Source organism: Melospiza georgiana, chromosome 8, assembly GCF_028018845.1.
Source record: "Melospiza georgiana isolate bMelGeo1 chromosome 8, bMelGeo1.pri, whole genome shotgun sequence".
Classification (NCBI taxonomy): Eukaryota; Metazoa; Chordata; class Aves; order Passeriformes; family Passerellidae; genus Melospiza; species Melospiza georgiana.
In genome coordinates this window covers 27,592,581-27,610,287 of record NC_080437.1, presented here as the reverse complement: position 1 = coordinate 27,610,287, position 17,707 = coordinate 27,592,581, and the positions used below count along the sequence as shown (strand labels likewise).

Sequence of the window (17,707 nt, the reverse complement as noted above, 5' to 3'; positions counted from 1 at the left end):
ACTGATTCTCTTCAAAATAAATCATAAACAAAGGTAGAACTCTAAACATCTGTTTAGTCCCAAGCTCCAGGTGAAAGATTGCCAGCGCAGACAACAGTGCAAGACTAGCAGATAGGGAGAGGAATTAAAAGCAGTCAATTTTACTTCCAAAAAGTCTCCTAGTGTTCAAGTGAGCAGTAAATGCAATCCCAACAGCAGGAGATCCTCACAGACATGAATACATGTCCCCCATCTGCAGGACTGGTGCCTGCAGGAGGACTGACTCTTGCCCTCACACAAGAGGGGTGAGGAGCAGCAGTGCCTGTCTTGGCCCTGGAGGTGTTGCTGGTTTGATGACATAATTGACCAAGGGATATTTTGCAACCTGTTCCCAGCAGTGGTAGGACAGAGCCTGACTGAGGGCCATGGAAAATCCTTGGAGAAATTGGGGGATGGATGCAGGGAAATCTCTGAGTGTCTGCACTCAGCACATGTGCTGAGCCAGACAGTGGGGCAGAGGCAGAAAGAGCCTGTGTGGGTCTGTGACCCAGACTGCCTCATTTTGGGTCAGCTTTTTCAGTCTTTGTGGCCAGTGCAAACAAAATTGTGTCTGACAGGGATGCCAGACTGGATATCTGATTTCCACAGAGCATCCTGAAATTCTGAAAAAAACCCTTTCCCCTTGCCTCCACTCCTAATTAGCACCCTGGAAGGAGGTGGCTGCAGTAAATTTGTAATTAGGTTAGGACAAAAATAGTAATTTAGGCTGACCACATCCATTCAACAAAGTAATACATATCTAAAGTGATCAGAATCACACTGCCTGGGCTTTACCCCTCTTTAAGCCATCCGTCTGCATCCTCCTCGGGACTCACAAACAATCGCGATTTTTTAACCAGAGAATCAAAACGAGCCCCACCAAAAGGCAGCCCCCCTCCTGTCTTCAAGGCATTTTCACACTGAGGCAGGTGAGTTCTGACCTTATGGCATCTGACTGACTTTAACAAGCTGCAGCAACTTCACCTGGCACCGGGTGGCCTCCCCTAAGTGTGAAATGTCCCCCTGTGCTTTGAAGATCAAAGCAAAACAAGGAAAACTTCCAATTTTGTCATGGCAACTGAAACCACTGCCCCAGGGACTATCTCGGGCCTCATCCCCATTAGCGCTCAGCATTTCTCAGGCTCTTCCCAGGCAGAGCCCAGGGACACAGCAGGACATTGTCCTCTCACACCCAAGCTGGCAGCCCTCACCGGTGCAATTTTCACTGTTCGGGAGGGATAACAGGATCTTTGTTATCTTTTCCAGCCCTCCAAGGAAGTGTCTTGCTGTTTATTCCACACGATCTCTCCTAGCCCTGGCCTGCCGTGCCAGCTGCCTCTTCTTGCACCCCCAGCTGCCTCAGAGAGGGAGGATGGAGAAGGAAATGAGAAGAGAAACCAAGATGGGAACGCTGTCTGAAGCCTCTGGCAGCCTCCCGTGCTGTCTGCAGACATTCCCCACGTGTCCCGACAACCTTCCCCCAGGATCCCACCAGCCACAGCACTGAGTGTGGCAGCAGCTGGCTATGCACAGGTCTTCTGCTCACCCCTTCCTCATGGCTGAAGTGAATCCCCACCAGATTTCACAGACAAGCCCAGAAAAACTCCTCTCAGCTGGGTTTAGTGATCAGAACTGCCAGGAGCCACTTTAACACTGAGCAGCACAGGGAACATCTTACCCTCCCCTTCTCTCCCCTGGTGGTCCCTGATCAATTCTCTCGAGCATATCTGCCTGCCTCTGTCGTGCTGACTGCCAGAAAACCAGCTGCTCTTCACAGCTGGATTTAGTAAACTGAGCCATGTCAATGCTTTAGCACTCAGCAGCACACGGATTTCTCGCCACCCACCCAGGGCTCCCATCGCCTGGCAGAGTGGCTGCAGAGGCTCTCTGAAAGTGCTCCACAATTGGTTTGGTTGTTAACTAAGTAATACATTATATCCTGGGGAAAAGGACAAAACACACACACACACACACACACACACACACAAAAAAAAAAAAAAAAAAAAAAGCAAAACCCCACAACAAGCTCTTCTAATAAGGAACATATGGACTTACAAGCACAGTACAATAAATACATCATGGTAACAAGATTTTGTGCTTAGGAGAGTCTTTGTCATGGGTCTAATATGCATTGTAAACATGAAAAACGCTTTATGCCTTTCTCAGAATGAGACTGATATCATTATCCCTGATGCAAGGCAGGATCCAGAGACAGATAAGCCTGTGAGAAACATTAAGAGAGAATGTCAGGATCACTCTAGCACCAAAATGCTTCTTGCATGAGCAAAGCCACATCAGCACAGCTCTGTTTTACCAACAGAGCAGAAATATCCTCTGCAGAAGTGAGCTGTCCTGTGGAAAACACAGTTTTGCCGCTACAGTCCTTTTCTGCATACTCAAGGGACCCATCTGGTCAGCTTGGTCAGCCCAGGTCTCACTCACTTCCTTTGTGCTTTGGACAAACGTGGCTGTGCCAGCAGGACCGGCTGCATCACTTGCCCTGGAAATCCACAGGGAGAGCCCACAAGTGATCCCAGCCTGCCTGACCCTGGGCTCTCTGTTAGCCACAGTGATTACTCAGGGCAATGTGGGCATTGCTGGGGAGACCTCGGGCTGCAAGCGTATCTAGGGGATGAGCACAGCTCTGCTCCATCCCTGTCAGGAATCTCTTACCCTGGGCCCAGCCAGATGGATGTGAGTTAATGGTCATGCTGGAATTCGTGTCAATTGATTTTCCAGTTAACTTGACTTAATGTGATGGGAGGCATTAGAGTAGAGAGGATATACTCGTTGTTCCAGTTGAGTCCTGGAGACCTCAAATGCCATTTCAATGCAGAAGCAAGTCCTAGCTCCAATTAGAACAAACAGCTCCTTAAAATAAAGATTTAATGGAAAGATTCATCCAGGGCCTGATCCAAATCCCATTGTGTTTGGGGGCTCTTCTCCCCACCAAGGCAACAGGCTGGTTCAGGGCCTGGAGGCAGCTCACAATGTATGGGCAATTTAATAACCAGAGATGACTCACCCACTGTCTGCTTAACAAAGGGATCTCAGAAATGGAGAATCACTGTGACAGAAATAAACCACTATTCACACACAGACAACCCCCAACCCCCTCCCCAAAAAAAGAGAGAGCCCATAAAAACTACATTGTCATGTCACTTGGGAGACATAAACCTGGTCCAACTAACACTTACTCAAATGTTTAGCTTCACCTACATGATTGGTTTAGAAAACCAAATGTGGGAAAAGGGTTATGCCAAGGGGGTTTGAAGCTCAAACTGAGGCCTTTATCAGTTTGCCTTTCATTTCTGAGCCTCTAACAGTCCCAGCAGATCACAAACCTTTGTGTGGTGCCTGTTGTGAAGTCCTAGTCCTGACTGCAGCTGGCCTGGGCTGAGGCTGGGGCAGAATTTATATTAAAGGTGTTTCCCACCTCTCATGCAGAGTGTGTCCTATGGATCCCATGGCTCCCAGGAGAGCTTGTGTCCTAGAGATGCTTTCCACCCATGATCTGCCCAGCACAGGTCACATTCTGGGATATGAGAACAATCCTTGACAGAAATTTGGGAGTCCCCAGGCAATGCTGTCCCTGAGGATCTTTCCCCCTTTCTATCTACCATGGTCACTCCTGATCTGGAGTTGCTGCCTTTATGGGATTGTTTGGTGTCCTGCTGGGATTCCCAGAAGCTACAATAACAGCCAGTGACTTCCACAGGCTAGTACATGAAAGGGATGTCTAGGGGCCAGACTTCTCCATGGCTGGAGAAGGCTGGAAGAAGTGCTGAGCATTTCAGCTGTTCCTGCAGAATCTGTTTGTCTCAATAACTTTTACATTCCCTGCAAGTGTTCGTAGGCAGGACACAGGGATGTATCACCACTGCTGATGGAAAACGTGAATGGATTTAGAAACTTTACTTAGAGGTCAGAGTACCTTAAATTTTGAAGCCGAAATAAAAACATTGAAATGACCCCAAAGTTTCTAATGCAATGGTAAAATAAAGTAGGACTTTACAACTGAGGCCCTGGTGTCAGAACTCCATTTGATTCTCTCTGATGACTCAACCTATTTCACAAGCTATTTTCATATTTCCTATTTAGCAAACTTACTCATGTCTCAGTAAAAGCCTATGATGTGATAAAGCCAAGAAACCGTAATGTGTGGTACTGGTAACACCTCCCACGTCAAAAAAAAAATCCTACTTCCATATTTATGTGGCTCTGCAAATTGGTTCCTGCGTTTTTCTCCCCAGAGAGTGAGCTGGCAGTGTGTCTACTCTCCAATTAACATGAAACTGTGAAAAGTGGAGATGGAGGGTCAAATTCACCATACCTGGGGCCTCACACATCTTTTTTCCCATGTTACAGGCACATTTGGACCTTTGACTTCCCTGCAAGGCAAGTGTTGTTTTTAGCATACAAATGACAACGCCTGCAGAATACCTTCTTCATTCATGCTTTGTCTCCTAAAAAAAGAAGCTCCCACCATAAGGCAAGAAGCTGAGAAGAGCTGCCCTAACTTGTGGTGCTCAGGGGCTGGGGATGGGCACATCAGGAGCAGCTCCCCACGGAGCAGATCAGTTTTACCTGGGTTTTACTGGTAAGGATGAAATTTCTACCTATTGGAAAGATTTTTAGGCAGGAAGAAGCTGCAGAAAGCCTGTGCTTTGTAACCAGAATAGGCTGCAAATCACACCAGCAAATGTATGGACTAAAAAGACATTTAGGGACACTTAAGGACAGCACCCACTCATCTAGTTCCACCCTAGATTTCTTCACAATCTGATTTGCAGTGATGTAAAGATATGTATTTTTTGTGGCAGTTTCTTGAATGCTTGCCTGTGTTGAAGACAGAAAGGGAAGGCAGCATGTGCAGAGCAGAGCCAGAGGCTGAGCAACCGCTCTCATGCTTGCAACACAACTGCTCCTTGCAAGCCTCAAAGCAAGGGACCAAAAGCTCCATGGCACAATTCCTGTTCAGACCCCAGGATCTGAAACAGGTCCTGGGAGGCACCCAGCTGTCCAGGACACAAGGGTGCACCATCAGGAGTGTGAATGGAGATATCACATCCCAGCACAGTGCTGAACTAGCACTTCCATAGACAACTTCCACAGAACTTGCAAAATCTCCTTTTCTCTGACATTTCCTCTCATCTTCTGTGGATTCTGGGTATCATAATGGATAAACTCTAACTAAAGCTTTGTCTCAGAGTATAGCACTGCCATCCTTTCCTCATTTGCCTCTTCTAAAGTCTGAAAGCATTCTGATGGCAGCCTTCCCTTTGCTGTTATAGCTAAAAGGGTCTCTACTTTCCATCAGAATTTTGGTTTTGAGGCCCCTATTCCTCTGTGAAGTCTTGCAGGCAGATGGACACAGACACATTGAACCAGCCAATTCAGCCTTCCAGCCTTCAGCTCTGACATTCCCCAGACACCTGTCTGCTCTGAGCTTCCATCCTCAGCAATGAGCCACTCAAACCCAAGCTCATGTGGGCTATAAAAGCCTCCTAAATCTTCCATCCTACCAAATCTGGTGAATTTCCTTAGTGCACAAACCAAAAACATGTGTGGAACTGTTCCTTTCCCCAAGGATGAAGGCACCTATTGGGTGTTGCTGTCTGGAAGCAGAGAACCAGGGGCCCTGCCCTGCATATGTGACTTCAGACACATTGCCTTTCCCCAGGTAGGTGCTACCCAGTTTGATACACTCACCTTCAGATATCAGTGCTCAGAGCAGAGCTCTCACACTAGCACTGAAGTACAGAGCTTGAGCATGGGAGCACAACCCTCTGGGAGGCAGCACTTGCATCCCACTCTGACTTGCAGGCTGGGACTTCCTTTTGCAAGAAGGAGAGGTGAATTAAACCTCTCCAGCCAAGAAGAGGGGACTCCTGCCCTGAGCAGGAGCATAAACATCAGTCTCCTGTGTCCAGGCATGACAACAGCTCCTCTTCAGGCTCCCACAGGGCTGTGGCCTTCTATCCTTGCTGAATCCCAGCCCAGCATCTCCCCCTGCTAACACTATCCACCAACACACCGTGCTTGCAGCCCAGGATAAGAGCTCCCTTCCCTCTCTGCCAACACCTGGCTCCTCCCCCTGGCCTGTGATCTTTTCCAGCTGCCTTGGTCAAACATCAAGGTCAGCAGTGTCTCTGTTAACCCCTTCAGCCACTGCCTTGAGCCCTGCAAATATTCCATCACTGACTCTGCTGAGGGTTTCAGCTTTCCAATCCTTCAGAAACAAAGCTGGTTGTCCACCCAGAAGGGTTCAGTGCAGTTTTAATGAGAAATGTTGGCTGGTTGTAGGTCTCAGCACTCTGGACTCTCACTAAGCTCAACAGCCTTTTTGCTTGGGTGCTTGCGTGGGCTGAGAGGCAGAAAGCCTTTTCCAGAGTTTCCCAAGGGGACCAATTAGATCTTTCAGAGAATTAATTGATCTGCTCTTACTAGATCATCTGCCTTACCTCCCTGGCTGCTGGTTCCCATGTTCAGGTTTCCCAGAGCCCAGGCAGGGCTGCTGACACATCCCTCTGACACTGGGTGACAAATCCAAGGCACATCTCCAGTAAGACCTTCTCACCTGTCAGATTTACTGCCCTGGAGGTAAGAACTTACAAACAGATGTATATGTGCACATATGCTCTGTAACCCAGATATTGCCATAGATTTTTCAACTTGATAATTTGGAATTGCAGATCATAAATGTGCTGCAGTGATGAGCCAGAAAAAGCCTAGTAAATTCAAGAAGGAAAGGGGTATGAAATGCATTAGACATGCTGGTTCTTTTAACTTAATTTTTTTTCATTTACAAAAGTGAAAAGAGGAGTATTACCCACATGCCCTGGCTCCTGGCACCCAGAGGTGCTGCACGTCACACACAAGCTTTGCTCTGAGGACCAGGGCAAGTAGGATCCTTTGTTGTGGGTTGGAAGGAAGTGGGGGCTGTGCCTAGTTCAGATTTTCATCTTCAGCAAGATGGTAAATCTTAAATAAAACACGCATGAATCAAACCAGAAGTGCCTGCCCGGCTGCTGGGAAGTGACGCCACCGTGACTCATGTCATTCTGTTTGAAACAATCCTCCCCCTCACCTTCTCCCCTCTCTAGTGATGCACCTTGGTGGCTTTGCAGCACACAGCACAGTGAGACTTTCCCATCTCTCCTACTTTCTTACACCATGGTGTTTTTCTCAGGTGACCTCTCCTGCCACCAAGCTCTCCCAAAGCACTCTCACAGATCAATCCAAGTACAACAAACAGCTTTATTTTCCTGGCATTTTTTTTTCCTTTATTATTTTTTACATACCATAAAAACCATTGCAAGGTTTGTGGGTTTTTTTCACATTCACGAGATCTCCTGGAAATTATTGCCATTTCCCATACATATTACATATTAAAAAATACTAAAAAGTTCAACAGACAGAGACACTCATTCTGAACTCCCTGTGGACACAGAAGCCAATGTGAGCAAGACAGAAATAATGTTTTTCTGGACAAAGGCTGACTAGAGGTGACCACACACTCTAAGCAAGTCACATAACACTGAAAAAGACCACTTGACCATACACGATACACAGTGGGAACATTTGGGAAGGGATGGAGAAAAAGTTGTTTTGGAGCTGAAAGCTTGTCAGGTTTTTTTGGTGTGAAGTCCAGCAGTTACAGTGTTTTACAACTGGGATGTGGATGTGATGAGGATTGTTGAGACATTCAAGTATTCTAGGGCTGTTCTTAAAAGACAGGTGGGAGGATAATAGCTCAGCAGGGTAGCTGATAGTCCTTAAGTCCCTGCTTTACTTAAAAGCACATCCAGTACAAAGGCAAATGCAGAAGTACAGGAAATGCCACACCTGAATGGACCCACTGGCCGGGGTTGGTATCCAGTTACACTGCGGACAATTCCTGACACTTCGGAGGCTGGAGCACAGGAGGGGATGTTCACCTGGTTGTGCAGCAGTGTCCTGGAAAAGGTGCTCCCCCTCCCCACTCCAGCCCTTGGCTACCTGAAACACAACACAGGAGAGGGGAGGAGGAAAGCCAGAGAAAGATTCGAACAAATATTCACTCCCTCCACCTCTGTGGTTGCAAAGGTAGTGCTTTTCATTTTGCTTGCTTCCCTGCTGCTGCTGTTTATTGCTTGAAACTTTAAGTAAGGGTCTTTTCAGAAACAAGATTGGAAGGAGATGGGAACTGAGAACATACTAAATGGATTTCTCATTGTTCCCCAGGAATCTGGAAATACAGTAGTGGGTGCACTTTATGTGGTTAAAACCCTAAAAAAGCACTTTGTATTTTTTTAAAAAAAGGACAATAAAAGTTCAGAAAACCTGCCATGCTTAAACCTCTTGCATCTTACAGTCACAGCATATGGGAAGTATGACCCATGACAACCACTCCATCTCAGAGTAAGCGGATGAAGTTTCTCTATTGCACATTCATGAAATGTTCTTGTTGGGGATCACAGTTTGCATCAGGACCACACCAGCTCCAGGCCCCCGCGGTGTTCAGCAGGACGAAGACGCCGTCATCGGGCTGAGCTTCAGCTGGTGGACAGGAGAGTGGATGGGCACAGAACTCAACACTGAGGTAGGAAAGGCAAAGCACGAGCCCTCAAAGTTCTTGCCTAAGGTCAGTTCCTCTGCAAAGAACGATGCGGCTTCTCTCTTGCACGAGGTGACAGGGGGGCTGGGGGTGGAAGACAAGATCTCTGACTCATATTGCAGCAGCTGGCCCATGAAACCGAAGTTTGGTGAGATCAGGCTCCGGCGCTGCTTGATGTAATCAAAGGCTTCTTCCAGGCGCAGCTTCCTCGTCTTCATGAGATAGGCCATGCAGATGGTGGGGGAGCGCGAGATCCCGGCCTCGCAGTGCACCAGGATCCGGCCGCCCGCCCGCCGCACCTGCTCTGCGGAGAGATGGCACACGTCAGCGGGCACGGGGAGGGCACTGCCACACTGCCAGGGCTGGAAAAGCCTGGGCACACGTCAGTGGGCATGGGGAGGGCACTGCCACACTGCCAGGGCTGGAAAAGCCTGGGCACACGTCAGCGGGCACGGGGAGGGCACTGCCACACTGCCAGGGCTGGAAAAGCCATGGCACACGTCACGGGGAGGGCAGTCACACAGCCAAGGCTGGAAAAGCCATGGCACATGTCAGCTGCTGTGGGCATAGAGAGGGCACTGCCACACTGCCAGGGCTGGAAAAGCCATGGCACACGTCAGCGGGCATGGGGAGGGCAGTCACACAGCCAAGGCTGGAAAAGCCTTGGCACACATCAGCTGCTGTGGGCATAGAGAGGGCACTGCCACACTGCCAGGGCTGGAAAAGCCATGGCACACATCAGCTGCTGTGGGCATGGAGAGGGCACTGTCACACAGCCAGGGCTGGGGGGACACAGCCTGGCTGCAGCAAAGAGAGGCCTGCTTTTCTCTTGAGTACTAGGGTGACATGGAGATTAAAAGACAAGGAGGACAAAACCCAGCTTGTGACAGAGCTGAGCATGGTTTCAGAATCTGTGGATCTTGATTTGGTTCTTTTTGCATTTTTTAGGAAAGTCCATCCCTGTCTCCTTCCTTGTGCCTACTTCTCTTTTGGAACAACTGACATTCAAGAACATTGTGATGCAGGCAATGCTGTAGCTGCATTTCTCTGCCTGAAGCTCAAAATGTTGTGTAAATCCAAGCCTGGCCAGCCCTCCCACTACCTGGTCACTCAAAAACTGCAGGGGCTGTCATAATCTTTGCCAGAAAAACAGGATTTTTTTTCAAAATCCTAATTCCCTGCCTGGCGAGTTGGCAGCAAGCAGCAGTACCAGGAGGTACCCTTGGGTGGAGAGGCTGAGCTCAGTCCCTGGGGCCTCACCACAAAGCACACAGCACTGGTAGGCAGCTGCTAATTATAGCCTGGTTAAAGGATGCTTGGACTTAAGTCAGGATATAAAAGGCTTATGCAAAGCACCCATTTGACACAACAGGAGCCACTGTGGTTACTCACACAACACAATGATTGTTATAAGAGAGAATGTGCTTAAAATAAGCCCTTTCCACACAAAAACACCTTTCAAAAAATAGACTTGCCTTTGCTCTATTGCCTTGAGCAACATGTTCAATCTCCAATTTATGGATAACTGTGAGTGTAGTGCTCAAGGAAACACACAGAGCTGAGGAAGTTATCATTTGCCTGCCTTCAATTGTCTGCCAGGGGACTACCACCATGACCAGTTATATTTAGCTACTGCACAAAATAAGGAAGACATGGATTTGAGTCATCCCCAGCATCTACACCACATGCCCAATTTTAAAAGAAAGTGAAAATTAAAGTTGTCCTCAAAATCTGGGAAATTTCTAAGTGACATCTATCAGAAGGGGTTGAGGATAGCACAGAAAGGTGCAATAAATTATTATTTCCCTGAAAGGTGTGAGATGTCCAGGAAGAGGAAGGACTTAGAGAGCACCCTCAGGTCAGGTTTTTGTAATTCTGCCTGCACCGTTGAAGGACTCAAATTCAGCTGAGCAATGAGTCTGTAACAGTGTTTTATTCTCTTTCTCTCTTGAATGTTCCTGGAGAGCAACAGTACCAATTTCAACATGATCTCCACCCAGGCTAAGGCTTCTCCACCCCACAAAACCGTGTTGTGCTTCTCAGGGAGAATCCTCTCTCCTGCGCTCCCTGGCACAGCTCACCTTCACTCACCCACTCAGCCAAACACAGGAAGATTTGAAATGGAATAGCACAAACTTTTCTAAAGGCCCCCTCATTCTTTTTTGCCTTGGGGTATTCGATTAAAGGGTGAGATACCAGCATGATCAAAAGGAGGAATGTAAAGAGCTCTGTGATAAGGGGGGACAATGGATTTCTAAAGACCCCACACCTTTGGGATATCTTAGCACAGTAAGGCAATGAGCTGACTCTGCTTCACCTGGTTATAACTGACTCTGGCATGCAAATCCAAGGAACTAGGGCTTTTTCCTTCACAAAATTTAGTAGACTTCAATGTGTATTTTATTTTAATAATAATTAAACGTATTTTTAATTGATTTTACATTTTAAATGAGTTTAAAACACATGAAGATCTGAAAATTTGTTCATTTGTACCTACCAATGAAGTCTATGGCTTCCTGGAAGTGAGAGCTGATGTCTGCTGTGTGACTGTCCTCCACCGGGATCCACTTGTAGCAATACTGGTCTTTGAAGGACTCTGAGCTTTTCCTGGAGACGTTTAGCAGGGCTGTGATGTGCAGGTTGGCGAGAAACTCGCACTTGGAAGCATGATAGGCACTACCAAGGTACAGAAAAGGCAGGATTTCAACTGGACCACCCTGGAAGAGAAGGAGTAGAAACATGTAGTTCTTTTTTCCAAAGTCCTGAGACCCAAGAGTGACCAAGGGAGACCATGTTAGTGCCTACTCCCTCCTTCTCTCCTCATCTTGCTCCCTGCTGGACATAGCTCCCACAGCAAGGGCCAATGAATCAGGCCCATGGCCAAGCCCATGCAGGAAAAATGTTTTCATTTACTTGTCCACATCTGCAAGGTACAAAGTCAGACCCAACCTACTCATGTGTAGGATATTTGTGGCTTTCTTTAAAGTGCTTCCCCTTGCAGAGCACCCAAAGTGCTTTCATAGGTGGTGCCCATTCCCACTGAGGCTTTACCAAAATGGGGCAAGGCAGGGAGCCACATCCAGCAGGGAGGAAGACCAGGACAGAGGAAGAGGCTGCTTTGGCTCAGCCAGGGCTTTGCCCCTCTGGTCACATCTCCAAAGGTGAAACGAGAAAAAAAGCAAAAAAACTGGGCAGGGGCTCCTCATCCCCCTTCACCCGACACCTCTCTGAAGCACAGCACCCGCTCTGAGACGTCATCTCAGTTCCTCCTTCCTCAGCACAAGCAAAGGCTGGATGACGAGATGGCAAAGAACAGCCACCATGTGACACAGCTTTCTGAGCTGGCAGGTAACTTTCCATGATGCACAGGAGCTGCTGCCACCCCCCAGCTGCAAGAAACTGCCTTTCCACTGCCCCTGGCCCGCCCACATGGTGGTTCCCATGCATCGGGGACAGCTGGCAGGCAGCCCCGGTGGCGGGAGGGCACCTGGTGTGGGAGGCACCCGGGGAGCAGAGAGGCGTCACAGGGGACTCCCCCGAGCAGCAGGAACCGCGCGCCCCGGCGGAAGCGCCCTGACCGCAGGGTGACGGCTCGGAGCTCGCATCGCCCCCGGGCTGGGGGCACACCAGGACTTCCCCTCTGGAAACCCCACTTCCCCAGCCCAGGGGTGGGTCTCACTTCTCAGAGGCTCTGGCTCCTTGCCAGCCTCAAATTCCTCCTGAGATGTCAGAGGAGTCATGGGCAGAACATGCTCCTTTGTATGCTAGAAAAGCGACACTCCTGGCAGCCTCTCCCTTGCCCATTCTCAGTCTCCTCTGGAGGTGCGAGCTGCTGACAGCTCACTCTGTCTGGGTGTGTGATAAGAGAGTTCATAAGTAGTTTTCGGGGCTAGATGAGTGTTTTGCCTCCTTCTGCCTAATTTTGAAGCCAGGTGGAGGTGATGCTGACCAGCAGCACACAAGGGAAATTTATTCAGCTCAGCCTGGACTGTGACAACTTATTCACAGCCCACGGCAGCACCAGGCCCACTGACAGCCTGCCAGCCTCCAGGAGAGCCTGGTGGCAGCAGGGAGAAGTCCCAAGGGGAAGGTCACCTACCACAGCCATGACACACACCTGGTCATAAGCAGGTTTGTGGTTGGCACCCTGCTTCTCACAGTGGCTGGCAAGGTTCCTCTCTGCTTCCGTCCTCTCTGGGGAAATGAGTTTTCCATTCACGCAGCACTCAGGATATTGAGAGTTAAAGGTTTCATATCCCCCTAGGGAAACAACAAAAAGAAGAAAATATGAATATTTGCCCTCCCAAGGACTGGTTTAATTCAAGTGAAGGACAAAAAAAGCTCCAGCAATGCAGTGGGACAGCAGTGCCTAGCAATGAGTACAAGGGAGTGTCAAGGAAGGATAGTGCTCCTCTGCGAAAATGGGTTTGCTTAAAAGATTTTGGGCACCCAAGGAAAAACCTCTGATACCACTGACAATTATTAACTTGCCAAAACCCAGTGAATCCAGACTAAAGCTGTTAGCAAATGTAATTCTGTTGAGTCTAGCAACCATTAACTCCAGTGCAGTGGGGACTAAACTCCCTTCCCCCAGGTTTTATCCATGAGCACTAATTCCAGCATTTGAGGCAGAGATTTCTGTACTCAGAATCATCTCTTCTAAACCTGTCATTAAGATATTCACTACAGCAACACACAGGATATTTTATTTGCATTTTTAAATGGACATAAACACAAGAGGGGGATGCTTGCATGTGTTCTCATTAATCACCACAATGCATGAAGACAGTGAAGTAATGAAGATGGTCCCACTGAAACCAATCTGTTAAATAACAGCTATAAAACTTAATGAAATCCTGTGACAGCGTTTGACAACTGAATAGCCCCACATGAGCTATTCTGCACGGTTAAGTACTGCGTTCATTTCATTGAGTGCGCTGCTAATGAGAAGGAATTAATCCTATTATTACATTGTTACTCAAAGTTTGTCGGCAGCTAAATTGTTTCCAGGCTGGCAATATTCTGCATGAAAGAACATCTCCAAAAAGTACCTGAATAAGTCAGGTGGCAGAAGCAGCCCTGAAACGTCAGCAGTGTGCCACATGTCTGCCACCTGTGCTTTCTCAGAGCAGAGATGAATGGCTCCTGAGCAGCCACATTCAATAACCCTGCAGTGCGGCCCTCAAGCAAACACGGTTGGAAGGCAAAGCCTCCCGTTGTGATTCATTCACCTGCGACTGTTTCACCCTGATAAGCTGCGTGCGGGTGCCCGGCTGCGAGGGAGGGTTTTGAAACGAGGGAAGTGCAGAGGATCAGAGCAGCCCCAGAGCCGGGGCTGCCCGGCACCGCCACCTCGGCCGGCTCAGCCCCTGTCACAGTGCCGGTGTCTCATCTCTTTGCAATGTTTGCGCAGTTGTGTGCTCAAATTCATGACGTGCTGCTGTCGCCCACTCATTCCTGCCGTGGGGTCCTCGTGTTGCAAGTGGCCAGCACGATCTAAAGCTCCCTGAATGTGATGAAAGTCTGTTTTCCATGGCAGAGGGCAGGAGAGTGACTTTACAGCAAAGGGGCACTCAGCACCTGCACCTTCCCTCCTACCCCCAGCCACATTCTGCCAGCTCATCCCAGAGCTCACAGCACGAGGCAGTGGTCCAAGCAGTCAAGTGACCGTGGAGACCAGGGTGGTGGTGGGAGGTGTTTGATAAAATGATATCCTCAATAACTGGGTTGAAAAAATGATATCCTTAGCAACTCACAGTGTGAAAAAACAAACACAAGAAGCTCTACAGAATTCTCTGATCTCCAACTGCCCTTCATGGGGTGAACTTTTAAATCCTCTTGTTGTGCATAGCTGACCTTATCTTTCCCCCAAGCCCCCAGTCACAGCCATCACATAGGAAAAGTATGTCCAGTTTATATAAATAGCCATGATCCCCGTTTACACCCTAGGTCGCTGTTTTTGCACTTGAATGAACACAGAAATCTGCCCAAGCCCAACTTGCATGTGTGTTCCTCTGTCTCTTGGGGCAGCTAACATGCAGCTGGTGAATGGTTAATTACAAGCCTTGGGGATCAGGATATTTGCAGGCCATTCTTACAGTGAGTCATCTGCTCATCCCATCCTCCAGCAATCTCCTCTCTTCCCCCTCCCCACTCAACCTACCTTCCCTGAGGTCATTTCTGCAAATACTCCGGTTGCTCATCAGGGAGAGCTGAGCTGCACTTCCCTTTTAATCGATAAGTAATAGAATCGTTATCAGCACCAAGGGAGGATCCGTTATTTTATCTTTTTTTTCCCCGTGACACACAGCCACTCTCACTGTGCTGGGGCTGAGCTCACCCACAGTGAAACTGCACCTACACAGATGAAAGATGTGACCCTGCAAGCCAGAAAGCAACGAGGAAACAGGGCCTGGCGTGCAATGACTCAGTTCCAGTTGCTCTCTCTGGGACCAGACCCTCAGCATCCGGATGACCTCCTCATATTTTATTGCCATGAGACCTCCTTAGCGCTTAAGTAGCCAACACCTCCTCCCAGCTCTCCATGCCTAGGGAGAGCAGGAATATAAGGGGAAACCTCAAGGAGGATTTTCCCTGGTGGTTTTACAGCCTATTATTTGCAAAGTTGGTAGCAGAGGCCTCCAAAGGACCCTTTCTCCTGATCAGAACACAGTGTTCCAGGGTGATTTATATCCCCCCTGTGCCAAGGATCTTCCCCCAGGCCAGCAGCTTCCTGGGGGTCGGTGGCCCCAGTGAATCACCAGTGCTGCCCACTGAGTCATGGGCCTGAACCTGCAGCCCCAAGCACTTCCAGAAAAGCAAAAGGAAACTGCAGCAGGAAACTTTCTCATACACTGAGAGGAAATGTCTTTACCCTCAAATCAACAGGCTTTCAAGATAAGACACTTCACAACTCACAAGATGTACAAAGCAGAGCCTACACTAACCCCTCACTCCGGATAAACTGCCCACAGTCACCACTTCAAAGTGTGGGGCTGGTACATGAAGAGGAAAGGATGATCGTGTGGCCAAACAAGCAGTTTGAGAGTCAGCAGAGCTTAATTTGGCCCCTAGTTTACCACAGACTTCCCACTGTGACCCTGAAGATATTTCTTCATCTCTAGCTTATTGTAGTCCCTAAGGAATTGAATGACACAGCGCCAGTATCTCTACCCTCCAGCAGCAGAATTTGTGCTTTTGGGGTGACTGTCAGACCCAGCAAAGGCTGATAGTGGCAGGACAGAACCAGGGTGGTGGCAAACAGCCGAGGAGCATCCCCCTATCTCGGTACCAGGCAATACCCAGGCTGAAGATGCCTCTGCCCCAGCAGGAGATCATTACAGAAGGCTAAAACTGGGTACCTCAGGCCAAAAACTAGCGATAAAAGGCTGATCAAAAGTGAATTAACCCTGGCCCATTAGAACACGGGGGCAGGCTTCACTCAAGAAACATCGCCTGGTGTTCCCCTCCCTTTCATGGCCTCACGGTATGGCAAGGGGGTCTCTGGGAGCTCCTTCCCCGGCGCGGGGCCGCTGCGGGAGCCCCGGGGCTGCGGAGCTTCGGGCGGGAGCGGCCCCGCTCCCGGGGCAGGTGGGGGCCGCGCTGGGAAACCGAGAGGGCACAAGGACAAAGGCGCTGCCAGAAGCGGGGGGAAGGACAGGGAAAGGGCGGGCTGCTATGCTCGCTATGCTATTTATCGTTTTATTAGCCCGGGTTACACGGAAGGAAAACAAAGAACTGCAATCGAAGGGCTGTAATACACGTGAGGGGAGGAGGTATTTCTGTCCCCCGGCGAGCACCGGAGTTTCGCCTCTAGGTTTCCCCTGCCAGAGTCCCGATGTGCCCGACGGAGAGAAACCTCTCCGCCCTCGGTGGAGGGGCGGACATCGGTCCCCGAGTTTCGGGCCCCCAGCGCGGGTGTCCGTGTGTCACCGGGCGGAGAGCGAGTAGCGGTGGCCTCGTCTCTCATATCCTCAGGGCTGATTTTGTTCCCCTCACAGCGCCGATGTCTCTCCCCCTTTGATAATCTGCAACTTTTGTTGTTCCTTACTGATATTCTCTGCTTTCCCCCTCGGCCTCTTAAACGCGTGGCGGGGGTGAGCGGAAAGGCATTTCGGCTCAGCCCGCAGAGTCTATCCGGGATTTATTTCCAGTAGGTGGAAAAGAAACAAAATCCCCGCGTTACCTCCCTGCCCTCCACCAATAATCAGGTTCATTGCAGGGCGAAGGAGGGGGAACGGGAGCACCTCGGGGCGGCCGCCGCCAGCCAGGGGAGTTTTGAGGGTGGATCGCGCCGCTCTCCCCCAGCCCCCGTCCCTCGGGTCCCCGCCACCCCTCTCACCTTTCAGGAAGCAGACCCTGGCCCCGGCCTCCGGCAGGCTGGACAGCAGGGCGTTGAGGACGATCTGGGCCGTGCTGTCCTTCTTCAGCTTCTGCCAGTGGCCCGTGTCCTGGTCCAGCACCACCACGGCCGCCAGGCGGGCGGGCCCCGCCGCCCCCTCGGTGCTCGGCAGCAGCCGCGCCCGGGCCGCCGCGTCGGGCACCACGAAGTGCAGCGGCACGGCCCCGCCGCGGGCCCGCCGCATCACCACCGAGTTGAGGTTGACGTTGAGCGAGCCGCGGAGGCAGGAGGCCGAGTAGGACAGGTAGGGCCGGCAGTCCAGCACCAGGCAGCGGGAGGGCTCCTTCCGCAGCAGCTTCCGCAGCTGGCGGCAGTCGAGGGACGTGACTTTCATGCCGGCCGAGGGTCGCGCCCCGCCGCAGCCGGGGCGGGAGCGGAGAGAGCGGCGGGAGGGTGCCCGGTGCTAGCGCGGAGCCGGCGGCGATGGGACGGGAGGGACGGAGGCACCGCGGGGCCGCACCGAGCCCGGGCAGGGAATCCCGGCCGGCGCCGCCGGGCATTTATATGAATGGGAGGCCGGGCCGTGACGACACTGCCCATATAAGGGGAGTGACGCGCCCGCCTCCCAAAGATGGAGATCCCCCGCCCCGCGCCCGCCCCCTGGCGGGGATCCCCTCCCTCCCTAGCGGCGGTAGGTCAGCATCGGAGCAGAGGAAGCTGAAAAACGCTGCAAAAATTCTCCACTCATC

The 17,707-nt window shown here is 50.3% G+C and overlaps 1 protein-coding gene across 1 annotated transcript; it reads right to left on the bottom strand.

Moving 5' to 3' along the window:
• Window positions 1–7,300: 7,300 nt before the first annotated feature.
• Window positions 7,301–17,476, bottom strand: DUSP5 (dual specificity phosphatase 5). The gene is made up of 4 exons (XM_058029116.1): window positions 16,959–17,476; window positions 12,735–12,877; window positions 11,115–11,334; window positions 7,301–8,921 (listed from the first exon to the last, which is right to left on the bottom strand). The coding sequence occupies exons 1-4, from the start codon at window positions 17,350–17,352 to the stop codon at window positions 8,521–8,523; spliced, it is 1,158 nt and encodes a 385-aa protein (XP_057885099.1). The 5' UTR covers window positions 17,353–17,476; the 3' UTR covers window positions 7,301–8,520.
• Window positions 17,477–17,707: the final 231 nt, after the last annotated feature.